Source organism: Mesoplodon mirus (genome assembly GCF_964341445.2).
Source record: "Mesoplodon mirus genome assembly, chromosome: 3".
Lineage (NCBI taxonomy): Eukaryota > Metazoa > Chordata > Mammalia > Artiodactyla > Ziphiidae > Mesoplodon > Mesoplodon mirus.
This window is the reverse complement of record NC_138978.1, coordinates 71,348,167-71,374,788: the sequence shown is the minus strand read 5'-3', so window position 1 is coordinate 71,374,788 and position 26,622 is coordinate 71,348,167. Positions and strand designations below refer to the sequence as shown.

The following is a 26,622-nucleotide window of genomic DNA, read 5'->3' as shown; positions in this document are numbered from 1 at the left end:
GTACTATTTGCATGTGAGTGTTAAGTTAATGTCATTTAAAGCAGATTCGGTTGAGATCTGCAAAATAGCAAAATAATCCAAATTGTAGACTGTTAGATTTAGATTGCTGTCATTGGAGTCATATCAGCTACGAAATACTTGGTGTATGTTTGGCATAGGAATTTAATTAACTATAATGAACCCTGTTACGATAGATTATACCGTAGTACATGTCATTGTTCCTTTGGGAAAGAGCAATGGCCAAATGAAAGATAGTTGAGCTAGGTTGCTTTGCATTTTACATTTATTTCTTCTAGGGTTAACTTGTGTTAGCTTAATGTGGTATTTAATTCTCCAAAGCACATAAAATTAAACCATCAGAGGTTCAGATTCTCTGATCTTAAAGTAAGTGGCAGACAAGGAACATAAAAAATTTATCTTTTGTAATTACTGAAGAGTAGGAACTACTAAACAATTTACTTACGTTTTTGAACCCCACATTTTTTCTGGAGGAGAAGGATATTTCCTTAACCACAGGAATACTTGTGGTTCACCCATGTGCAGTGCATAAATGCCTTCTAGTCAGGAAAACGTGTTAGGCTCCTTGATTATACTGATGTCATGTTTAGAAGTTTAAATGTGATTAGAAGTTGTTTAGTCAATAGATATGTGAAATTTCAGTATTGAAAGACTTAGCCATCTGCTATCTAGCCTTTCCTCATCAAAAGCCTGATTAAGCCTGATTACTTGACATACTGGTTCTTTATTGTTCCATAGCAAGTTTATTCTTACAATTAGTAACTAATTGATGACCTGGATCAGGGATCTGAGCTTTTACATCTTCTGATTGAAAAATGTGACAAAGACCATATATGACACGCAAAACCTAAAATATTTACTATCTGGTCTTTTACAGGAAACATTTGCCAATCCCTGACCTAGATGATATTAACTTTATTCCCTTCTGAAAGGCTAGAGCAAGTCTCCTCCTCTTTCTTCCCCCAATATTATGCAGTCTGCTTTTAGTCATGGTTGGGATAATGAGAAATGCCTCTGTGAAAGTAATAAAAGTCATTTATTTTGCATTATCTGGAAAAATCCCTGAAATCATTCTGTTTCAGGGTCTGTTATGTACAATTCTCTTTTCTTCACTCAAATACTTTTTGAGCAGTCTCTTGCCCTGGAATATATGTTATGTACTAGGAATCCAACAGCAAATCAAGATAGCTCTCATAGAGCTTATATTTTCTTGATTCATAATTTAATTCCAAAAAAGGTGTTTTTTTCTGACAGAGGGTTTTATTTCCTTTTATAACAGAGTAAAATAATTTATAATTACTTTATGCCTAAATTTCTTGTTAGATTTTGCTTACTATGCCAGTTTGGGAGGATAATCTCTTTTTCTCCCATATAGTTTTAAAGCTTTCTAAAAAACTGCCCTAAATTGCTTTTGGTTTTTAAATACTAAGTTAGGACAAATATGATCCTCTTTGGCTTTATATTTCCACACTTATATTTGCACACTTTCTGGATTGCCTACAGCAGTAATGTGTTATAAACGTTAATTAGATTCCTAGGGGGAAAATCACTGTTAGTTTGCTTAGCAAGCCTAATGTCTATCAGGTATTTCACCTGACATTTATTAATGTGAATTGTGTTCAAAATCTCAGATGAAGAAAGCTTTATTTGACAGGTGGAATAATTTTACTATTTAAGGTAATAATACAAATTTTAAATATTACAGAATATATTACTGATGTCCATTCGAATGAACTGTCTACATCACAGACCCTCCCGTCAAGTGAAGGTGTTAACCCACGTTTATCAGCAAGCCCTCCGAAATCAGGCAGTTTGTGGCCAGGATTGGCACCCACACACAAAAAAGGTAGAAGCTTCAATTATTCAGGTTCCTTTGCTTTGATAGTTTAAAGTGTTAATTATGAAATATTATTCAAGCTTTTTAAATTGACAGCATAGTTTTACACAACCATGATTTAAAATTTTTCTGTGTGTGTGGCACAAATTTACATACAACAGAATTCACTCTTTTGGTGTAGGGGTCTGAGTTTCAACACGTGCATAGATTGTTACCATCACCACAAACAGAATATAGAACAGCTCCAGTACCCCCAAAGAATTCCCTTATACTACCAGACCCCATCCCACTACTCCTCCCAAAGCCCCAGCCCTGTGAATCTGTTTTCTATTCCTATTGTTTTTCCTTTTGAAGAATGTCATATAAATAGAATCATACAGACATAGTCTTTTGAAACAGGCTGCTTTCACTTAGCATAATGAATTTGAGATACAGTCACATCGCAGGTCTGAATAGTTCTTTTTTATTACTGAGTAGTATTTCATTGTGTGACTGTACTACTGTTTATTCACTCACTGACAAATACTTGAATTTGTTTCCAGTTTTTGGCAATTATGAATAATGTTGCTATAAACACTTATGTACTGGTTTCTGTATGAACATAAATTTTCATTTGTTTAGGTTAAACACCTGGATGTGGGGTTATTGGGTTTTATGTTAGTTTTATGCTTAATGTTGTATGAAATTGTTTTTCGGAGTGGCCGTATCATTTTGCTTTCCGACCAGCTATGTATGAGAGTTCCAGTATTAGAAAATGTAAAACTGTAAAACTCTTATAAGAGTTTTCATGACCTTGTGTTAGAATTCTTTAAAGACATCAAAGACATCAAAAGCATGGTCCGTAAAAGAAAAAAATTAAAATCTTTCTTGGCAAAAGACACTGTTAAGAGAATGAAAAGATAAGATTGGAAGAAAATATTTGCAAATCGCATAGCTGACAAAGGACTTGTATCTAAAATATATAAAGAACTCTCAAAGCTTAATAGAATCCTTTCTTCAAATAAAGCCTTACTTGGGAGCAAAAGCAAATAAGTAAAAGCAAAACTATTCTGGTTGAAGTCAAGATGGGAAGCTGAATACTTTCTATTTCATCGTAGTTTCTCTTTGAGGGTTTTGTGTGTGTGTGTGTGTGTGTGTGTGTGTGTGTGTGTGTGTGTTTTTTTTCTTTAGGTAATGCTTTTGAATGGTATTTTGACAACTTTCTTCAGCATAGTAATTTTGCTGTTAAAAGATTTCAGAAAAAAATGCTAAAGGAACTACTTTGATTTCTAAAAAAAATTTCTATACTTGTTTTTCAATCCTAGCTCAGTCTGCATCATCTCCAAAGAGAAAAAAACAGCACAAGAAATACCGAAGTGTTATTTCAGACATATTTGATGGAACAATCATTAGTTCAGTGCAGTGTCTGACTTGTGATAGGGTGAGTATGAAAGAATTATAATACACAGGAAATTTCTGTCAAATGCTCTTTTTAAAAAAAACCTGACAAAATGGTGTGAAAGTTTAATTTCTTTTCCTTGTTGTTGATGATTATACATGTATTTCTTGTGTTTCCAGAAGTATAAATTGATTCTAGGAGTAGAACTTGTTTGTTGGAAGCAATAGTAACATAACTGATTTAAGGATGGGTCTTGACCTGTCACTGGACAGGCATGCATTTAGCAGGAAGAATTAACTCAGTTCTTCGTCTCTGGTCACATACAAAGGAGAGGTGCTGCTCAGCAACGAGAATTTGTAACACATGCATATTCTCCCAAGGCTGATGAAATTAGTAGGAAACTGTTGTTATTCACAGGCACAAGGCTATGTATGTATCTTCTCCACTTGGTTGTATGGCTTGTAAATATTTTCCCATGTTAAGTTTGGATTCAGATAATAAAAGTAGTATCAGGTTCATAAACAAGAGCATGAATTAAAATCATCATGAGATTTTTAATAATACCTCTAAATTCCTGAGTTTCCTAGAGGTTTTCTTAAGAACAGTTTTACTTCAGTGCAGTGATGAATATAATTAAGATGAATGTAAAATGAACTATCTCAAAAAAAAAAAAAAACCCCAAGGTAAGTTTTCAGTTATTGTGTTAGAATTAAGTCAAATCTAAGGGTTTTCAATAGGGTTATCTTAATGTAGGCTATTTTGGTACCAGATATTTAAATGGAATTATCCTGAAATGTTTTCAGCTGTTTAGGTTTCGCATCTTGTTTTTTAAGCTACATTTAAAAACTATCACTAGAGGTCATTTTCAAAAATAAATGCAGTAGTGCTTAACAGTTTGGAACTCAGGCTACAGTGGCTGTGTGTGAGATACTCCTCTTTACTGCAATGTCCTTTACTAATGGGGATGTTAGTAGTTACCTCATAAAGTTTATGTGAAGATTAAATTTAGAACAGCACCTGGTACAAAGCAATTTTGCTTTCGTTATTACTATTTTAGCTTTGTTATTACTGTATAAAAAGCAGTTTGTTTTTTTGTTTTTTCTTATTATAATTTGCTTTGATCTTTGCCATCTAAAATCAATCCTCAGATGTTTGTGCTGGATTATTTTCATCCCATTCTTAAAACACAAAACAATTTTAGGTGTCTGTAACCCTCGAGACCTTTCAAGATCTGTCCTTGCCGATTCCTGGCAAGGAAGACCTTGCTAAGCTGCATTCATCAAGTCATCCAACATCTATAGTCAAAGCAGGATCATGTGGCGAAGCATATGCTCCACAAGGGTGGATAGCTTTTTTCATGGAATATGTGAAGAGGTATGTATGTGTTTTCTTTGTATTAGTTGATTGTTAAAACTGCTGTTTCTGCTGTACTGGCAGAACATTTCCTTTCTTTTTTCTATCAATAATGTTTCAGGTTTGTTGTCTCATGTGTCCCTAGCTGGTTTTGGGGTCCAATAGTAACCTTGCAAGATTGTCTTGCTGCCTTCTTCGCCAGAGATGAACTAAAAGGTAAGAAATACGAAATAGTTTTCATCTATGGCTAAACTGTTGTGAGTGATCTAAAATACTAGTGGGACTAAATATAGAATGTATTCATAAAAGCTGAGTTTTTTTTTAAATTTATTTTTGGCTGTGTTGAGTCTTCCTTGCTGTGCGCGGGCTTTCTCTAGTTGCGTCGGGCGGGGACTGCTCTTCTTTGCAGTGTGCGGGCTTCTCACTGCGGTGTCTTCTGTTGTTGCGGAGCACGGGCTCTATGCACGCGAGCTTCAGTAGTTGTGGCTTGCAGGCTCTAGAGTGCATGCAGGCTCAGTAGTTGTGGCACACGGGTTTAGCTGCTCTGTGGCATGTGGGATCTTCCCAGACCAGGGCTCGAACCAGTGTCCGCTGCATTGACGGGCGGATTCTTAACCACAGCGCCACCAGGGAAGCCCAAAGCTGAGTTTTGAGGCAGCTCAAACAGTACTTGCCCATATTGCCACAGTGCCAGTATCTACCATGACAACATAAACACTATAAATAATATCCTGAAATAATTGATACAGATTCCTATAGTACTAGACAGTATGATATTTGAAGTGTCTAAAATCTTCTCTGGGATTGAAAAAAGAGAAAATTCAACCAAAATGTAAAAAACTTACTTGTATATCTGGATTAGTCTGAATTTCTCCGTAGTATTTAAGATCCAAGCCTTCACTATTTTTGTGTGTCCAGCCCCTTGCTTGGACATATAATAAGCAGTCAGTAAATTCTGTTGAGTGAATAAGTGTACAGGATGTTACTTGAGATATGCCTTCAAGGTTGAAAAAAGAGCAGGTAAAGGGTGTTGTAGGCGTGGTAAATGTGCTGACTCGAGCAGAGACTAAAAAATGTGAGCCTTGTGTTACTGTTCTATGGGTTCAGCATTGCAAGCTCAAAGAATTGCAGAAAAGAAAATAACTTGCTTTTAGTTTGAGAGGAATGACCAGATCTGTTTTGTTTTCAGGTGACAATATGTACAGTTGTGAAAAATGCAAAAAGTAAGTGTCATTGGCAATGCTTTCAATTGCATGTTTTGTATTTTAAATGGTATTTTTCTTGGTAATTTGAATTGGGCATGTAGGGTTAATTTTCCGTTTTATTTAGAAAAATATAAAGGCCAGTAAGCTTTGTCCTAGTAAAAAATGACTGGTTGTTCTGTAAAACAAATCTGAGGTTAAAAATTTAACAAATGTAATAGGCTTAGCTAAGATGTGACAGTGTATTTTAAGATATAAAGTAAGTATGTAATTTTGCATAAAACATTTTCCAAATATGTTGTAAATATATACTAGGATATATAACATACATTTTTATTACATAGGTTAATTCTGTCATCATAAATAACGCAATATTCTTTTCTGATTTACCACCTTAACAGGGTAGATTTAGGAAGTGAAAGTGACTATAAAGGTACATAGTTTCAAGTTTATGTAAAATTCAGAAAGGTTATACCATGTCTAATGTTACCTGCTGTATGAGGGCCGAATAAAAAAGACATGATTTTTTATGATTTTATTTCTTTATATCTACTACTAGCTGCCTTTTTCTATCTTGTAATAAGTTTAGGCTTTTAAGGCTTCTTGTTGATGAGTTAGAAAAGAAAAGCAAATGGAGAATTGAAAGCAAATATGTCTGAGGTAGAGGGAACTGGAAAATTTTTCTGAATCTCTCTGATAGAAAAATAATGGCCTCCGAATAAGATCTATTAATAGAGTCTTCATAATACAAACTTCTGGCTTTTGTCAAAAACGCAGGGAAATGTTGATCTGCAGCTGTTGGTCTTCTTCATCACAAAAAGGAATAGTGTATTGTTAGGTCAATAAGGAAGAAAAGCTGCCTTGTACTTTCTAGAAAAAAACACACCTCTAATGAATTGGAAAGTATTTATTATCAGTTTGTCCTTGAAGCCACAGCTGATAGCTGAAGACGGAGTTGGCCCAGAGGGGGAATCTTTCTTGGAAAAACCGTGCCAACTAGGGAAAAGATAATAGTGAAGATGGAAAAGAACTTGCATCTACCCCAGAATCCAAAGTAGAGATCTGTCAAGTATAAATTAATATTGATTATTGGTAATTCCCTGGCAGTCCAGTGGTTAGGACTCTGCGCTCTCACTGCCAAGGGCCCGGGTTCGATCACTGGTTGGGGAACTAAGATCTTACAAGCCGCGTGGTGTGGCTGAAAAAAAATTTTTTTTTGATTATTAATAATAACCACTCTATTTTAAGTTATTTGTTTTCACATTTAGGAATAAAGGTTGTAATATATTGACCTGACCAACCAATTCTATGAAATTGGAATTTTATTTTACCCAGTTTTACATGATATCTGAATGTTATAAAGGCATAGCCAGGCCATAGATAGTAGAAGATTTTCATCAAAGAATTATACAACTCTAAATTTTTATTACTGATGTCTTTTTTTTTTTTTTTTTTTTTTTCTGCGGTACGCGGGCCTCTCACTGTTGTGGCCTCTCCCATTGCGGAGCACAGGCTCCGGACGCGCAGGCCCAGCGGCCATGGCTCACGGGCCCAGCCGCTCCGCGGCATGTGGGATCCTCCCGGACCGGGGCACGAACCCGCATCCCCTGCATCGGCAGGCGGACTCCCAACCACTGCGCCACCAGGGAAGCCCACTGATGTCTTAATTAATAATTTTTTTACAATAAGCGGTTCCAGTGTTTTATTAGTATTTTTTTAATTGGTAGCGTATAATTCAGTAGTAAGCATTTTTAGTCTGATACCTTTATTTCTGCATTTTCTAAAAGATTTTGCTGTATATTTGAAAATACTAAAGGTTTTGTAGATTTGTATGGGAAACAGGTTTATTAAAATTGGTTTTCTCTTTTCACCCCTTAGATTGAGGAATGGAGTAAAGTTTTGTAAAGTACAAAAGTTTCCTGAGGTATGGGCTTTATCACAACTTAATTTATTTTATGTGATAGGTAAGGCATTAATATAACATGGTGTAGTAAATTCTTTAGCTTTGGTTGAAGAATGGAATGGTTCTATTGACCAGTGGCTGTGTATACCCTATTAAGATTATCCATTTTTAAAATACTGAGTTGCATACCAAGTAAGTGCCCTTAGCAGTAAAACTGTGTTGAACACAGTTTAATCAGATACTGTAGGGTCTTGCAGGTATAAAGTGTAAAATTGGAGAAGCCAGTAGCTATGAACTTAGGAAGTACCATGTTTCATCATTTCCACATTTTAACATCTCTGGAATCAGGTTATCAGAATTGCAGGATAATGTTTAATCTTGACAATATGTATATTTAATAGACTCTTTTATGTAGCATATGAAACAGTAGAATTTTAAATAATCCTATGTTTCTCTTTTAAAAAGATTTTGTGCATCCATCTTAAAAGATTCAGACATGAACTGATGTTTTCCACCAAAATCAGTACCCATGTTTCATTTCCACTGGAAGGCCTGGATCTTCAGCCATTTCTTGCTAAAGATAGTCCAGCTCAAATTGTTACCTATGATCTTCTGTCAGTCATTTGTCACCATGGAACTGCAAGTAGTAAGTATCCAAGTTTAACATATGTTTTTAGATTTAAAAAAAAAAGAAACATCTGAATTGATCTCTTAAACAAGACCTGATTGAACAAAAGAAAAAAGTATAAAAGTAGATTTTTATAATTATTTTATTTTGGTTATTAAAAATATGTCAGAAATTTTAGGAAATTGAATAATTTTACTCTGAAGTTTAAAATACTGGAAATTATGTTTTATGTAAAGCTAAATAATAAGGACTTTAACATGATTGTTTTTATACTGGGTTTTTAAGATTACGTTCTCTGTCCTGATTTTCATTTCCTCAAGTGGTGGTGGTAAGGGTACCTACTGGAAAAGAATACGAAGATAGTTCTTGCTATATCTTTTTATTACTGAAATTATTTAAATTTTTTCTGCTTAAATTCAGGTGGACACTATATTGCCTACTGCCGAAACAATTTAAATAATCTCTGGTATGAATTTGATGACCAAAGTGTCACTGAAGTTTCAGAATCTACTGTACAAAATGCAGAAGCTTATGTTCTCTTCTACAGGTGAGGAAATAACTCTCCTGGATAGGCTGTTTTGACAAATATGACAGAACATCTCATGTTGAGGTTAACAGTGACTTCTAAGACTTTCAAAGTAGATTTCTGAGTAAAGATTAGAAATTGTTTTACTCTCATTTCATTATGTGAGTAAAAGTGAAAGGTTGCATGCAGAATGATCTTTTGTTAAGAGAATGTTAAGTCATTTAGTTGAAGGGCAAAGGAATATATTTTGTTTTAGAAAGACTGGTTTTAATTTTAAAAATTAGGCACTGACAGTAGGAATTAAGAACCATATTTTCTCCTAACATAGCTAATAAAAGAGGTATTGGACTTCCCTGATGGTCCAGTGGTTAAGACTCCGTGCTTCCAATGCAGGGGGCATGGGTTCAATCCCTGGTTGGGGAAGTTCTGCATGCCACGCAGCATGGCCAAAATAAAAATTTTTTAAAAAAGGAGGTATTAATATAAAAATAAATCCTTGGTACCTTTTAGTATCTTCTAAAAGATTGTAATAACTACTAAAACGGGAAAGCAAATTAACTGTTTAGATCTTATTAACAATCATTTGAATGTCTGTTCTCTAGCAATAATGTGGATACTAGTAGTTAAGATATAGTATCACCCCTAGAGTGTGTAATGTAGTGGGGGCAGGGTGGAACAAAGTATATTTCTCATGAATAATTTTCAAGACCTAACAAGATTCACAGTTCAGTCCACCCTCCATATCCATTGGTTCCACATCCGAGGATTCAACCAACGGCATATTGAAAATATTGGGGGGAAAACGATTCCAGAAAGTTCCAAAAAGCAAAACTTAAAATTGCACACCAATACTATCTACATACCACTTATGCTGTATTTACCAGTGTTTGCATAGCATTTACATTTTTTAGGTATTATAAGTAATCTAGAGATGATTTAAAGTATATGAGAGGCTGTGCATAGGTTATATGCAAATGCTACACCATTTTATATAGGGACTTAAGCATCCACAGATTTTGGTATTTGCAAGGGTCCTGGAACCAATCCCCCACGGATATAGAGGGATGACTGTGTTAATGTGTGTGCTAAGTCTAATAAGTGAGCGGAAAAATCCACTTACTAATGGAGTAAAATGCATATTGAATTTAATGAATCACTGTCCCTTAATAGGAAGAGCAGTGAAGAAGCACAAAAAGAGAGGCGGAGGATATCAAATTTGTTGAACATAATGGAACCAAGTCTCCTTCAGTTTTATATTTCTCGACAGTGGCTAAATAAATTTAAGACCTTTGCTGAACCTGGCCCTATTTCAAATAATGATTTTCTCTGTATTCATGGAGGTAAGAAACTCTGTAATGGAAAGTAGTGGTAGGGATTTGCTGTTAAATAATTTACAAATAAGGAAAGAGCCAAGAATTTTCCTCTTCCATTTATTTTCCATTTCCCCATCTACATTCCAACTTAAATGTGTTTATTTTGCTATGGTTTCAGAAATTAGCTTTTTCTTCTAATTATAGGCAATCTGTAGCCTTTTCATAGAACAGATATTTACTGAGTACCTGTTCCAAACCCTGTGCTAGAGCCTGAAAATACCAGAAACACTATTTCTATTTGCATAGCTTTAATTTCATAGTGAAGACAGATGCATAAACAGGTAATTATGGTGCAGTGAACACTTCTATTGCCCATCATTTTTCTCAGCTGAGAGACATGCAGCTCCAACTGTATCCGTGGCTCTTACCCCTTTTGTCTAAATGAATAGCTGACTCTTTTCCTAACTATGAAAATGTACTCGGAGCTTAACAAAAAAAAACTCATGCAGTTTTTTGCTAAATGTAATTTATGCCTTTGTGACTGACTGTGTTAGTGCGTGTTCCCATGACAACCTTAGTGTGACACCTTAATTAAATTTCATGGTTGAAGACTTGATATTCTCATTAATTAATTATTTTTGCGGTGAAACCACAAGAGATAGTAGAAATGTCCCGTATTGGATTTAGAAATCTAAACCTTGAAAATATTTCTGTATGTGAATTTTTCTCTTATTATTTCCCTACTTGAGCTACTAACTTAAGTCTCTTCTGGTTCCAAATCTCCCTATAATCCTTTTATGGCATTTGTCTGTGCCTGCCTTTTATTATGGTTATTCATATAAATTCTTCATTTCTACTGCTAGCTCATAAGCTCCATGAAGGAAAGATTGTCTCTGATTTATCTCTGGCTTGCCCCAATACACAGTCAAGGCTTAGTAAAGATTTATGTAAGTTAAGGACTTGAACATCTTGGTTAACTTATTTTTCTCTATTTCAAGAAATATGTTCATCTTTAGGAACATATACTTAATTTTTAACCTTTTGGGGAGAGTTTTTAAGAATAATGATTGGAAAAAATGCCAGTGATTAATCAGTTAAAAGTAATATAAAGGAATTTAAGAATGAGACAGACCCATTTAAACTTTTTTAGGTGTTCCTCCACGAAAAGCTAGTTATATTGAAGACCTGGTATTGATGCTGCCTCAGAACATTTGGGATAACCTATATAGCAGGTTTGTTTTTTAAATCAGACAATATGGTATTATGGAAATCAGTTTGTGAAATTCGTTAAAAGGAGATTGGATTATTTTGTATATGCTCCCTGTGCTGTATGTTGCTTATGTGGAATATTCCCTTCTTCATTTATTCACTCTGAAGTGTGAGTAGAGAGACTTTTGTGGCTAGTGTGGCCCTAGTCTAGATAACTAATTCTAAGTTTTATGTTCTGATAATCTGTATCTCTAAAAGTATGCCGTGATATTTTTCTTAAATATTTTTTCTTAAATATTGACAATAATTCATCCTATGAATTCTTACTTAGTGGCCAGGGGAAGCCTTCGTCTAATTAAAACTTGATTAAAACTGTGGCTGTGTATAACTTAAGATTTATATGTTGTATGCTAACTTTTGACAGCCACTTCTTTTACTTTATGTTGTTGCAACAAACATATTTTGTAACAAAAGTAGCTGTAAGGGAAAGTTGAAATACAGATGAATCAGTAATATCTTCTGATAAATAAACTGATAAAATCAGCGACCCTGAAAAACATAAAATCAGGTCCTTACAATAATTTGGTTTTTCCATTTTACTAAAACTTGGACACATTTCCTAGAACATCAGCTTACTTCCAGATTATCATACTTATTAAATTCTTCATGCATTAGGTATGGAGGAGGACCAGCCGTCAACCATCTGTACATTTGTCACACTTGCCAGATTGAGGTGGAGAAAATTGAAAAAAGAAGAAAAATTGAATTGGAAATTTTTATTCGGGTAAAAAAATGATGGTTTTCAAATTATAAAAATGATCTAGAATAAAGATAAAGAACTGACAGAGGAACGATGTTAGTGAAATGATTGGATGAAAGAGTTGTAATACATTTTAAGTCTCATGGGCTCATAACAGTGAGAGACCCCAGTCAGGTGACTATAGTTCTAGTGAGTTAAGTTCTTCTTTTGGGGGTTTTTGTTTTCATGGATTGGTAATAAATTTTGTTTTATGTATTGGCACTGGCAAGAAATCTCCTTATTAAAATGGTAAATTATAAGTTTCCTTAAGTTAGTGGTTTTTCTGAAAGCATCTACTCAGATTGCATTCTTTACTTCCACCCCTTTGTGAAATATAATATTGTTTTGGGGGACTCTCTATACTTATACCTAGTTCCCACAAAGTGAGTATGTTATGAGGCATTTCTTGATTGCAAGCAACAGAAAGTCTGATCACAGAATCAATAGGAAGAGCTGAATAACCAGGTTTTATGGACAAAGACTAGTATAGTTCCATTTGTCCAGGTAGCAAGAAATAAGTTTCTTCAAAGTGCTGCTGTCAGTAATACAGCTCCAACCATTTATTTATTATTCGATTCCTAGTAGAGAATACTACTAGAGTTTGAGTCACCTGAGAGGCATGTTCATTGATATTTCTATTGAAATTATATTGGTGGAGGGATAATTCTATAAGGGAAGATTGAGATTCTTTTAGTAAAAGAAGGGGAGAAGTTAACTGAGCAGATATTATAGATGAACAGTACATTCCATGTTGTGGCCACAGGCTTCTTTTCATAGATATAGGGGTGTTTTGTGTGTGTGTGTGTGTGTGTGCCTTTGCGTAAAGTAAAGAAATTTTCACATACACAGGAAGATATTACAGGTGTGGATTGATTTACTGTGCTTGAGCCTCCTTTGCTTTCTAAATATAAGGAGGCAAATTTTAGTTGAATATTAAAAGTAGTTCATTCCACGAATGCTTAAATAAATGGCTAATGACTATATCCATTAGGGTTTTTTAAAAAAATATTTATTTATTAATTTGGCTGCACCGGATCTTAGTTGCGGCACACAGGACCTTCATTGCTGCGTGCAGGATCTTTAGTTGCGGCATACGAGCTCTTAGTTGTGGCATGCATGTGGGATCTAGTTCCCTGACCAGGGATTGAACCCGGCCCCGCTGCATTGGGAGCATGGCGTCTTAACCACTGGACCACCAGGGAAGTCCCATACGTTAGGATTTGATCAACAGAAGCCATTCTAAGTATTTTGAGTAGAATAGGAATACAGGCAATGAAAGAGTTAAATAACTACTAAAAAGACTGGGTAGTGAAGATCAAGAAGACCATAGCTGACTTTCAGGAAATCTGGAAGGCTGCCATACTGGAGGTAGGAGTGGGCACAGCGGCTCAAGTGGGGTCTCAGAGCCCAGACAAGGTAAAGAAAGCTTCTGTGTAGTGGTGTGGGCCTGCTCAAGGATGTTGGAGCCCAGGCAACGTAGCAGTGGATGCCTGTGTTGGCTGGAGATTGCTGTGTGAGGCGGCACAGCTTAGTGGTGGTGGTAAAACTGAGGGATTGATTCCATGTGTAGGATTGATCAGATAATATGAGTGTAATGAGAGCCAGATTTCTTATTTGTCAGATAAGGGAGTTACAGATATCGAAAGAGAGGAAACTAAAATGGACTCCTTTGTTATTGGATTAAAATTGTAGGCATCTTTGTGAACTCACTGTGATAGATACATATATACATATAGAGGTATAAATGTGTGTATGTGTACCCATATATAGAAATAAATGATGTACCTAAGTTAATTTCCTAACTCTGGCACTGAAAAGGCCTGGAAGCAGTATTAACTCCAGTAGGATTGAGCATACCTGGCTCTCTTTGGATCTTGGCTTCTAAACATCCTTCTCTAGTAAAAGGAACCAGCCCTCCTTGGAGAAATGGCTGCTTTCAGGGCCGGGGCAGGGGAATTACAAGATGAGCTTGGAATTTCTTGCTGTTCCAGAAATTAAAGAAGTTTTTGAAGAATGATGGGGAAATGTCAAAAGTACACAGAAGCCAGCTTGAAGGGACTTTTACTTGCCAAATTTGGGACAATTTATGCTTCAAAATAAATTATAATGGTATTATAATGCATTAAACAAAATAGGAGATATTGTGTGCATACTGTTATAATAAGTGAATAAATTGAAAGACTGATGCGGAATGGAATATTAACATAGTTCCAGCTTATTCCCCACAAAATACATATTAATTTTGAAGAGAAAAGACTAAGCAAGAAGAGTCTGGCAACCAACTCAATGAAGTCATTAAAGTGAACATCAGTAGCAGTGGAATATATCAAAATCATGTGCTAGGATAGGATACAATGAGAAGAACACAGCATCTCTTGTTTGGTAGACAGTGCATAACCTGAGTTTCAAATGAGGAAAGCCTGGCAGACCCAAATTGGGGGACATTTTATAAAACAACTGGCTTGTAATCTTCAAAATTGTCAAGATCGTGAAAGTTAGGACTGAGGAACTGTGCCACCTTAAAGGAAATATGAAGTTACATGCAACAAGTGATTCTTGCTTGTGTTTGTTTTTTCGGCCGAGCGGCATGTGGCATCCTAGTTCCCCGACCAGGGATCGAATCTGCACCCCCTGCAATGGAAGCGTGGAGTCTTAACTGCTGGATCGCTAGGGAAGTCCCAACAAGTGATTCTGAACTGGATCTTTTGGCTATAAACAACATTATTGGATCAATTAGAAAAACTTGATGGAGTCTGAGGATTAGGTGCTAGTATTATATCGATGTTAATTTCCACATTTTCATCATTTGTGTTAAATGTGTAGGAAAAAGTCCTTGTGTGTTTAGCAACTTACTCTGAAATGGTCTAGGAAAAGAAAATTTCTTCGTATTTTACTGGAGTTTTCCTGTAAGATTGAGATTGTTCCAAAGCTAAAAAGAATTTTTTAATTGCACAAAGCTTCTGGAAATTACCTATGTTGCTTACCACTGGCAAGTCTCAGGAGAATGCTCAGAAACTTGATAGACTTGATAAGCCGCTAATCTCAGGACCCTGGTGGGTTATCCTGAGGATGCTGCTGTTAAAGATGTTAGCTGCCTGTGGCACCGAGTGAGGGATTCTTGGGAAGATGCTTGGAAGTGGTGGCAAAACCCTACTTGTGCCATCTGTGGAGGCCTCAGTCCTGCCGCAACTACCACCAGAGGATGTGGGGGAAATTTCTCTTTCTCTTGTGCCTTCCATATATTGCATATATCATTGGCAGTGACTGATCTGGAGCACTACTGGCAAGTGATCCTGGAAAATGAAGTCTTCTCTTTTCATAGAAGAGAGTGTAAGAATGAATGGAAATGATGCATTAACAGACAATAAATACAGTATAGTTTGCCCCCCTTGTCATGCATTCATACGTCAGCAACAACAGTAGCAATAGTATCATGTTTCTGCCTAACATGATGCAGCTATAGCTCATGTACTAATAGATGCAGCATCTATCCTTTCCCTAAACTTGGGAAACCCAAAGTCCCATCAGTTAGTTATCCATTTCTGGATGATGATCATTCATATTTAGTTCAGTCAGTTTAGTCATAATCTCCCTTTTATATTCTGCAATCTAAAGAATAAACCATAAGATTAACCACCAACAACATATCTTATATGAAATAGAGGAATGAAAGAAAGGAAAAATAAATTAGTAATTTTTCACAAATTTAGGAATATTTACAAATATGTATTGGGTTGGCCAAAAAGTTCATTGGGTTAGTGAATACATTGTTCAATAAAATTCTTGGGGAAAATGAAAAAGGTGTCTTTTAGTTCTACTTAAAACCGAATGAACTTTTTGGCCAACCCAGTGCATGGGGGAAGGAAGAAATATGTGTTTACAGCTTATAACTACCCATTCCATATTCTCTGTTTTCTCAGCCAGCACTTCAGCTGGTTATTTACCTGATAAAGTAACCCAGACCTTCGTTCCTGAAGAGTCTGAGCTCTTTGTAGTCTTGCCTGTGTTAGATTTCTCTAGTTGTCTATGAACTTTTAATCTGTGGATATGGAAATACTGAATGGTGCTTATAGTGGATTGAATGCTGGTCCCCAAAAAAGGTGTTTCCGTGTCCTAATCCCTGTGAATTGACTTTATTTATGAAAAGGGTCTTTTTATATATAATTAAGGACCTTGAGACAAGATCAACCTGGATTATCTGCATGGACCCTAAGTCTAATGATAAGTGCCCTTATAAAGAGATGCACAGAGGAGAGATACACAGAGAGAAGAGGTGAAAGCCATATGGAGACAGAAGACAGAGATTGGAATATACACTCACAAAGCAGAAGGTTGAAGAGGCAAGGAACCGAATCTCCCCTAAATCTCCCCTTCTTCTCCACAAGAAGCACGGTCATGCCTACACCTTGGTTTGGACTTCTGACCTCCAGAACTTTGAGAGAAAAAATAATCTGGTTTCAGCCACCAAGTTTGTGGTGATTTGCTATAGCCCCCCTCTGAAACTAATACAGTGGCTATAACCTGATTTTCAGACATAGTTCTCCTTGTTTCTGTTGTGTAGTAGTCATTTTATTCTACTTTTTATATAGCCCTACCCACTTTGCCTCTTGGTTCAGTGACATGAGGAACCCAAAATGGCCAGAGGAGTGCCTCATCTTCCAGCCCTGTAAAATCATTGTTGTGTCCCTTTGGAACCTAATACCTCTAAACTAGTAGAGACCAAAGTTGTGATAATTAGAAGCAAAAAAGCTTTTGTGTCAGTAGGTAGTAATAGATAAACTCTTCTACTTCCTTTACAGCACCATAGGGTTGTTTCTAGTTTGGGGCATATACTACATCCTATAGGATAGTACCAACCCCGCAGTGTTTTGCCACCCAGGCACAAAAACAGTATTCAGTAGGCCAGCAACTTTTAGGTGATGCCATATGGTAAAGCCAGTGAATTCTATGGATGTGAGCCCATTGCTTCATTTATTTTGTGTAAAATTAGTTACATAATCAGAGGTGATACGGGATATCATCTCAGGAAATGAGACATTCAGTAAGACCAACAAACGGTGATACTGGAAGAAACACTGTAGGTTAGGAAGGTAGGCCCAAATCCAGTTCTAAGCATTTGTAAATCATTTATCATCAAGGGGCTTGTATATATCCAGATTATGTAAGATTATATAAAGAATTCATACAACTCAAGAAGATAGATATTCCAATTTAAAAATAAGAAAATATTTTAATATACATTATCCTTAAGATATGAGTGATAAGCACATGAAAAGGTACACACTCTCAGTAGTCATCAGTAAAATGCAAATTAAAGCCACAGTGAGATACCATTACACACTTCTTAGAATGGCTAAAATAAAGAAGTGGACAATATCAAGTTCTGACAAAAATGTAGAGCAACTAGAATTCTCATATAAACACTGTTGGTGGGCATGTGGTGTCACATGCCAGATGACAACCAGTTTGACAATTTCTTATAGGTTAAACAAACACTTAGCACATGACTCAGCAATCTCACTCCTAGGTATTTACTCCAGAGAATGAACACTTATGTCTGCAAAACCCTGTACACAAATGTTCATGAGCAGAATTGCTCATAATTGCCCCAAACTGGAAATTGATGTCTATCAGGTGGCAAATAGATAAAAAAGCTGTGGTATACTACTAAGCGTAAAAAAGGTAGAACTACTGATGCATGCAGCAATATGATGAATCTTAGGAACATTATGCCAAGTGAAAGGAATAAGACAAAAACGAATATGTAATGTCTAATTCCACTTATATGAAATATCTAAAAAAAAGGATAGGGACTTCCCTGGTGGCACACTGGATGACTCTGTGCTCCTGATGCAGGGGGCCTGGGTTTGATCCCTGGTCAAGGAACTAGATCCCACATGTATGCCGGAGCTAAGAGTTCACCTGCCACAACTAAGGAGCCTGTGAGCTGCAACTAAGGAGCCCTTGAGCCACAACGAAGACCCAGTGCAACCAAATTAATTAATTAATTAAAAAAAAACAAACACAAAGTAGGTCAGTGGTTTCCTGGGGCTGAGAGGAAGTGACTGATTGTAAACTGGCACAGGGGAGTTTTTGGAGTGTCAGAAGTGTTTTAAACTGGATTGTGTTGGTGGCTGCACAATTATAAACTTACTGAAAACCATTGAACTTTACACTAACACTGTGTGGATTATACTTTAATGAAGCTGTTTTATAAAATGCAAGTCTATAATTATTCCATAGCACTAGGGTTTTTTTTTGCCTTATTCTACCACCACCCCTTTGAAAAAAAGAAAAAAAGCAATGTCTTAGTATAAAAAAATAACAGGACTTACATGGCGGTCCAGTGGTTAAGACTCTGAGCTCCCATTGCAGGCAGGCGGCCTGGGTTCCATCTCTAGTCAGGGAACTGGGATCCCGCATGCCACAAAAAAAATTTAAAAAACAGAACACTAGAGTACAAAAATAGGTGCCCTTGCTAGACTGGAAATTAAGCGGAGTTTCTGAAAAATTGAGAAAGCAGATAGGATCAGTTTGAAGAAGCGAACCAACGTCATGGGAAATGACCACACAGGCTTTAAGCTTGGAAGCGGCAGATACTAATAGTGATCTCAGCACTCTGCCTCCTGCATTGTACTAAGCGGCAAGCACGAAGGTGTCTGCTTGGATTGAGCAGTGAATGTGGACCCTTGGGTTGGTTAAAGAAGGCGTTAACCTTAGATAGCTTGTAATACCTAGAAAGAATTGTGTCTTCCTAAGTTATGCCTTAAAATAAATGATTGATTCTCAGAGAGATGCATAAGCATATTGTATCCTAAAAACAAAACAAAACTCAATAGATGGGTTGACTGAATGGCAGAATAAATACTGCTGGAGAGCATATTAGTGTACTGAAAGATCTAGTGAAGGGTTTCTCCTAAAATGAAGCACAAGGATAAACAGGTGGAAAACAAAAGTTTTGACACGTTGGATAGATACAGAATCCAATGCTTTTCTAATAGGTATTTTAGAAGAGAGTAGAGAGGTGGAACTCCTTTGAGAGCAACAGTTTAATTTCTGAGAACTAGAGAGAAACAGATGTCTTTAAATAACTGGGGTGATTATACTTAACTCAGTTTTCAAAAGCCCCCACCTAGACACATAAGGAAGAAATGTCCTAATGCCAGAGAGAAAGAAAGTCCTGAAAGTGTCCAAACCTGGTAATGCTGTGAATGAAACGGATTCATCTGACAGAATCAGTCTAACGTTACATTTCAGAAATCTCAGTTCTCTAAGGATAAATTGTACATCACAGGAATTCCAAACTTTAATTCTTTACCTGGAGACAAACGTGCCTTGATTTCATCAGAGGCAATCACAACATTATTCATTGTCTTTCATTGTTCTGTGGAAGCAGCTACCTTGTGTCCCAGAAAGATCCTTGCCCTCAAAGAGCTTACATTTAATAAATAACAAATATATTATATATCAAAAGGTAATGAGTTCTATGGTGAAGGAAGATACCGAACAGGATAAGAGGATCAGGAGTATAGTGATGAGGGGAGGAGTCAGGTGCATTTATAAACAGTGTGATCAAGATCGGCCTCATTGAAAAGGTGACATTTAAGCAAAGACTTGAAGGAGGTGAGGGAGATACTCAAATATCTGTAAAAAGAAGGGATACCCATGCAAAGGCTTTGAGAGACAGGAATGTATCTGCTTGATTTTGGGAATAACAAAGAGGTTTGTGTGACCACAAGTGAATAAATGAGGAGGAAAGTACTAGAAGATGAAGTCAAATCATGGGGCCAGATCACAGAGGTACTTCTGAGCTATTATTATAAGAATCTCTGGGGACAATGGCAGGGTTTGGATTAGATTTGATCGTAGGGGAGAAATGAGCTGAACTTAACTGTTTTTGTCCATAGGTAGTATGTACCGTGGGCATTTAGTTACCCAGCATGAGATATCTTCGGGAGTCTCACTGTCTTTTTACACTATTACAATTAGATAATTTTCAAATACCCTTCATTTTCCTCAGGCTCTGTTGCTGTTCCTCTTTTTTTTTTTAAATTAATTAATTTATTTAATTTTATTTTTGGCTACGTTGGGTCTTCGTTGCTGCAAGGGCTTTTCTCTAGTTGCGGAAGGGGGGGCTACTCTTTGTTGTGGTGCACAGTCTTCTCATTGCAGTGGCTTCTCTTGTTGCAGAGCACGGGCTCTAGGCACACGGGCTTAAGTAGTTGTGGTGCACGAAGTAGTTGTGGTGCATGGGCTTATTTGCTCCGCGGCATGTGGGATCTTCCCGGACCAGGGCTCGAACCTGTGTCCCCTGCATTGGCAGGCGGATTCTTAACCACTGCGCCACCAGGGAAGCCTCTGTTCCCCTCTTTTTATGCCAGTTTTTCTGTCAGTTTGGTTTTTGGTTTCATCTTGTTTTTTTGGTGTTTTTTTGTTTGTTTGGTTTTTTGTTTGTTTTGTTTTGGCTGAGCTGCATGGCTTGCAGGATCTCAGTTCCGTGACCAGGGATTGAAGCCGGGCCAGGGCAGTGAAAGCCCGGAATCCTAACCACTAGGCCACTGGGGAACTCCCCAGTTTGGTTTTTTAATTGAAAGTCATAGAAGTCAGATTGGCTAGCTTAAGCAAAAAAAGAAATTTATTGAAAAGAAAAATTGAATAACCAGACCTCCAGAAATTCAGGAACCAAGGTATTCCTGTGTAGCTAACAAAATTGACATTGGAATGATTCCATTCCAATCATTAAGTTACTCCTCTGGATTTCCGTTTCTAGGAGTTTCGCCTAGTTTGAGTCACATACCCATTTCTTGGGCCTTGGGACTAGAGGAGAAAGTGGAACGTCTTCAAGGACTGTCCCACCACTTTTGAGAATTTATCCTATATATATGTTGTTGTTGTTTTTTAAAATATTTATTTATTTATCTTCAGCTGCATTGGGTCTTTGTTGCTGTGCCTGGGCTTTCTCTATTTGCGGCAAGCGGGGGCCACTCTTCGTTGTAGTGGCTTCTCTTGTTGCGGAGTACAGGCTCTAGGCACGCAGGCTTCAGTAGTTGTGGCTTGCGGGCTTCAGTAGTTGTGTCTCACGGGCTCTAGAGCGCAGACTCAGTAGTTGGGGCACACGGGCTCAGCTGCTCCGCGGCATGTGGAATCTTCCCTGACCAGCGATCGAACCCGTGTCCTCTGCATTGGCAGGCAGATTCTTAACCACTGCGCCACCAGGGAAGTCCTATATATATGTTTATTGTCTATGAAATAACATGTACAGAACTTTTTGTTTCAACATTCTGTTTGTAATAGCAACATGTCTACCAGTATCTTAAGTGAATGGAAGTAAGATGTAGACAGTGGGTATGGTATGTTTAAATAAGATTTACACATCAGATTTTTAATAAATATGTGGAGTATTTATTGCTTTGAAGACTTTATCTTGACCATTTTCACTTATCCAATCATTATGCCCCTTTTGTGTATACTTGATAAACTTTGAGATATAACCTAGAATGTTTATTAGGTGTTACCATGTATCCTAGTATTGTTAACTTAGCATCAACAAGTCACATTCTTTGTGTGTGAAGAATTGGCCTTATCAGATGCTGAAGTAGAATGGTTGTATTGTTCTGCTACAAAGCAAGTTCTAGATTTTAGATGACTAATTTTTTTCCCTCTATAGCTCAACAGAGCATTCCAAGAGGAGGATTCTCCAGCTACTTTTTATTGCATCAGTATGCAATGGTTTAGAGAATGGGAAAGTTTTGTGAAGGGTAAGGATGGAGGTAAGTGTTTAACTGAAAGACGAAATTCTTTGCAGATATTTTGTTTATTTAACAAATGTTTTTTGAATATCTACATGCACTTGGGATTACACTACTGAACAAGAGAGAAAAAAACGTACATTCTAGTTTATATGTTGGTTATTTTTAATTTTTAAAAAATTCTCATGGATTATAGCATATTCATAGCAGATATAAAATAACTGAATAAAAGTTAGTCTGTGATCTTAACATTGAAAATTTAAAAAAAAAATCCAACAATAAGATTGGTTAAACTATAGTTTATCCATTACAATGGGATACTATGTGGACTTTAAAAATTATTTGTGTAACTGTTTAAAATTTAAAAATAAGATGTTCTTGATATATGAAAAAGGTTATAATGCAGTATGCATAGTTGGAAACTTTTGTTTAAAAAAAGAAAAAGGCAAATATGCAAAGGCAGAAAGACCTCAAAGGTACTAGAACAGTTTGCCTGTCTTTCTGTAGTAGGATAACAGTATCTTTTTGCTTCTTGTTCCTTTTTGGTTTTTTAAACAGTTTTTGATAATGAACATGCACTGTACTTTTGTATCCAGGGGGAAAACAAGGTTTCTTTCCTTAAATTAAAAAAAGGATGCACTTTGGGAATTCGCTGGCAGTCCAGTGGTTAGGATTTTGCACTTTCACTGCTGAGGGCCTCGGTTCAGTCCCTGGTCGGGGAACTAAGATCCTGTAAGCCGCAGGGCGCAGCTTAAAAAAAAAAAAAAAAAAAAAAAAAAAAGATGCATTTTAACATTTCATTTTATAATGCTTTTATTTTTAGTTTAATGAAGGTCTAAAACCAAGAATTGCATTTCTTTTTAAATTACAAAGAATTGTTCTTTTGTAGCATTAAAGGTGCACTTTAACCTGTAATCCCCAAATGGATACTTAAGAAATCATTTTTATTAAATTTTGCATGGTAGTGAGAGAACTTCTCTCAGCTTCTTTCCTGGTTCCATTTTGGGGGAATTAAGACCCAAAAAGGAAGAAGCTCAGAAGAAGACAGTTAAGAACTGACTATAATAATCTGACTAAAAAATAATCTGATTATACAGTTATATCCTTCATTAATTCAGGCATAGAAATATGCAGTTCTTTGGTGCATTTATACATTTTGATTATTTGTTTTTCCTTTTGACTTAGATCCTCCAGGTCCTATTGATAACACTAAAATTGCAGTCACCAAATATGGCAATGTGATACTCAGGCAAGGTAAGTTTGACTAATACTACTAAGCCTTTACTTGTTAGTAATTTGTCACACTGTTAAGAATATATCATCATTAGCCACCTATACCACCTTTATATCCAGCTCAATGATGTAATTCATACATGAATTAGGACAAATAGTGGAAACATTGCCAATGTTTAATTTTTATCTGAAGAAAGATTTTAAGGCTGTTAATAGGAGGCAGGAAAAAGGATCTCTAACTTTTTAAGGCAGACCATAAAGTTGCAACTTATAACAGTATGGGCCAGTAGTCTGAAGATTCATGTTCCAAAAGTTCTCAATTATTCCTCGAGTATTCATGCTGGGGGTACATTATGAAAGCTTTTGCAGTATGAATATGTAGGTTTATAAATATTATTCTTTCTCTATATACTTAATTTTAGGAGCAGATTCTGGTCAGATTTCTGAAGAAACATGGAATTTTCTACAGTCTATATATGGTGGAGGGCCTGAAGTTATCCTACGACCTCCGGTTGTTCATGTTGATCCTGATGTAGTACAAGCAGAAGAAAAAATTGAAGTAGAAACTCGGTCTTTGTAATTTTGAGGATATAGAGAGTTCTGATGAGAAATCATTTTCACTTCTGCTGACATATTCCCATGCGAAAACATTCCTAAAAGCATGTTTATTTTCTTGATTTTTAATATCTTATCTTTTATTCCTTCTTACTGGGCATTATGGAAGAATGTGTCAAAATGTATAATATTCTACAGGTTGGTATATTTAATGCTAGATAACTTATCATAAAGTCTTTCAGTGTAATATTTTTGAAAAAAGAAGGAATAATTGTGATCATTTGGTAATCAGTAGGTTATCTTTGATCTTTATACTACATGTAAATCCATAGTATCCTTTGTAGCTTTGTAAATACTTGAAAACTTTTTCATTACCCTAAGCCACCATAATTCTGACCAATCTTTTCAGTTCTCGAAAAACCTAATTTAATTGTATAGTTTTGACATGGCTTCATATAATAAAGAGCCTATTTTAAATGGAGAGTAGTAGTCAGAAAAATGTTGTTAATCTCCTAAAGCTCAGGAAACTTTTAGGGTGTCACTTCTTTTGCACTGCAGCATATAAACTAGCATATTAATATTTACAAAATGTCTTTTTCAGTGTATCAATGGTGTATTTAGTCTGAGTGGAATTTGTGTCAACAGATATTAGTAATTTATTGCCTCTTACACTGTAAAATGTTAAATTTCAGTTCCTATAACCCTGAATAGTATTCATTAATATCAGTAAAAAACTTAGGGTTAGTTTTAGGGCACTTTTTATTTTGAGAGCATGGAGTATAGAATGTGTCAATGAGATTGTTGATAAAGCTGAAGCCTCTCGCAAAATGATTTTTTAAGTGAAATGCATAAAGTCTTTTTGAATAATATAATATGCACTGCTATTTGCTTGCTTATGTGATGTCAAAAGTTTAACTATATTCCAAGTACAAAAACAAACTGGATTACTTTGAGAATGTTGAATAGCATTCACAATGGCTTTGTTTTGGTTTGGGGCAACTGCCACCAGCTAAAACAGTGTTATTAAAATTAGTTCAATAAAAATGATTTAAAAATGTATAACTGGGATGTATTTATTTGATAGATATTAAGGGTGAAGGGTATAAAGTTTGTTAATGTTAATGTCTTGTTATTCCTTAATCAGAAGTATGCAAAATAAGAAGTCATTTGGTATAGTATTTAAAGTTTTGGTATTTAGTGAAATGAAATAGTCAGCTATTAGAATCTATTTGAATTTTTAAAAAAAATAGTTTTTAGTTTTCTTCTTTCTCATGATTATCTATAATCCTCTTCAAGGATTGAATGATATTACTGATCTGTCTTGTATTACCAGAGATCAGTGTAATGCCTGGCATTTAGGAGATAATCAAAAAAGATTCGTTTTTAATAGTGCTTGCCATTTATTACATATTTATGATGTTTCAGCCACTCAACTAAGGGCATTACTTATATATATATATATATATTTTTTTTTTAATAAATTTATTTATTTAGTTAGTTTTGGCTATGCTGGGTCTTCATTGCTGTGCACAGGTTTTCTCTAGTTGCAGCGAGCTGGGGCTACTCTTTGTTGCAGTGTGCAGGTTTCTCGTTGCAGTGGCTTCTCTTTGTTGTGGAGCACAGGCTCTAGGCATGCGGGCTTCAGTAGTTGTGGCACACGGGCTCAATAGTTGTGCCTCGTGGGCTCTAGTGCACAGGTTCTGTAGTTGTGGCGCATGGGCTTAGTTGCTCTGCGACATGTGGGATCTTCCTGGACCAGGGCTCGAACCCATGTCCCCTGCATTGGCGGGCAGATTCTTAACCACTGCACCACCAGGGAAATCCTGCATTACTTATATTTAATCCAAATTACAACCCTATGACTTAGGTCAGGTGGTTTGCCCAAAGTCGTACAGCAAAGAAGTAGCAGATATGGGACTCCAACTAAAGTCATTGCAACTTTATACCACTGTTCTTATTCACCATATTTTCTCCCACTGAATTACTTTAAAACAGATTATAGTATTACTGTCAGATTCATTAATAGCATCTGTCATTGGGATATATAATATGGTAAAGAATACTGGTCTTGGACTTCACTGGTGGTCCAGTGCTTAAGACTCCTTGCTCCTACTGGGGCATGGGTTCAATCCCTGGTTGGGGAAGTTCTGCATGCCGTGCAGGGCAGCCTAAAAAAAAAAAAAAAAAATACTGGTCTCTAAAGGTTTATATAATTTTTTTTACATTATAATCATCAAAATACATAACAAAATAGTACATAAAGGATTATTAGCAGTCCCACAGACTCTCAGCTGAAAGTTGGCATATGTGTTAACAGGTGTCAAAAGATATGGTTTCTCTGAGGATGATTTTCTTCGAAATACTTAAGCTGAGAAATAGGAAAATTGCAGTTAAGGGATAGTGAGAGCCTACAATATTTTAAGAATACTACATTGATTTATAACATGAAGGTGATTAGTTTTTGGACTCTGGAGTCAGTTTGCTTCTGTTCAAATCCTAGTAGATAAGTCATCTTCCAGCTATGAGTTGGAACAGCACTTAGAGTTCTCTGTCTCCAGGTTTTTCATCTCTTAAACGAGAATGTTTCAGGTTGGGTTTTCCAGGACACAGACACTGAGATGGAGTTAGAAGTACAAATGATTTCTTGGGAAGTAACATCAGTGAAAGAAAATGGGAGGAAGCGGGACTGAGCAGGAGTTATCAGAACATAATGCTGACCTGACAGTTTCTGCCAGCTCCGTGGAAAGATCTGGAGCTAAGATTGTCCATTAGAGAAGTCTTGCATTGGGCAGAAATGGCTAGGCTCTTGTACTGTCACTGACTAGTGGCTACCTGGAAAAGAGAGTGACCTCATATTGACACTGGAGGGACTAATAGCAAGATGCTATCAGCCAAGCACTCTCCTCTCATCTGGGTAAT

The 26,622-nt window shown here is 36.3% G+C and overlaps 1 protein-coding gene across 2 annotated transcripts in view; it reads left to right on the top strand.

Annotated features, from left to right (window-relative positions):
* Nucleotides 1–24,765, top strand: part of USP33 (ubiquitin specific peptidase 33) — a 71,097-nt gene extending 46,332 nt beyond the window's left edge. The window contains exons 11-24 of one of the 2 annotated variants that reach the window (XM_082613378.1): nt 1,724–1,864; nt 3,160–3,275; nt 4,435–4,607; nt 4,732–4,802; nt 5,776–5,809; nt 7,667–7,712; nt 8,157–8,337; nt 8,740–8,866; nt 10,016–10,185; nt 11,309–11,390; nt 12,043–12,151; nt 21,834–21,936; nt 23,101–23,169; nt 23,571–24,765. In XM_082613378.1, coding sequence (XP_082469504.1) covers nt 1,724–1,864; nt 3,160–3,275; nt 4,435–4,607; nt 4,732–4,802; nt 5,776–5,809; nt 7,667–7,712; nt 8,157–8,337; nt 8,740–8,866; nt 10,016–10,185; nt 11,309–11,390; nt 12,043–12,151; nt 21,834–21,936; nt 23,101–23,169; nt 23,571–23,728 — 1,580 coding nt within the window. In that variant the 3' untranslated portion in view covers nt 23,729–24,765. Of the gene's footprint in view, nt 1–1,723; nt 1,865–3,159; nt 3,276–4,434; nt 4,608–4,707; nt 4,803–5,775; nt 5,810–7,666; nt 7,713–8,156; nt 8,338–8,739; nt 8,867–10,015; nt 10,186–11,308; nt 11,391–12,042; nt 12,152–21,833; nt 21,937–23,100; nt 23,170–23,570 lie in introns of both variants that reach the window. The other variant, XM_082613377.1, reaches the window with a different exon arrangement.
* Nucleotides 24,766–26,622: the final 1,857 nt, after the last annotated feature.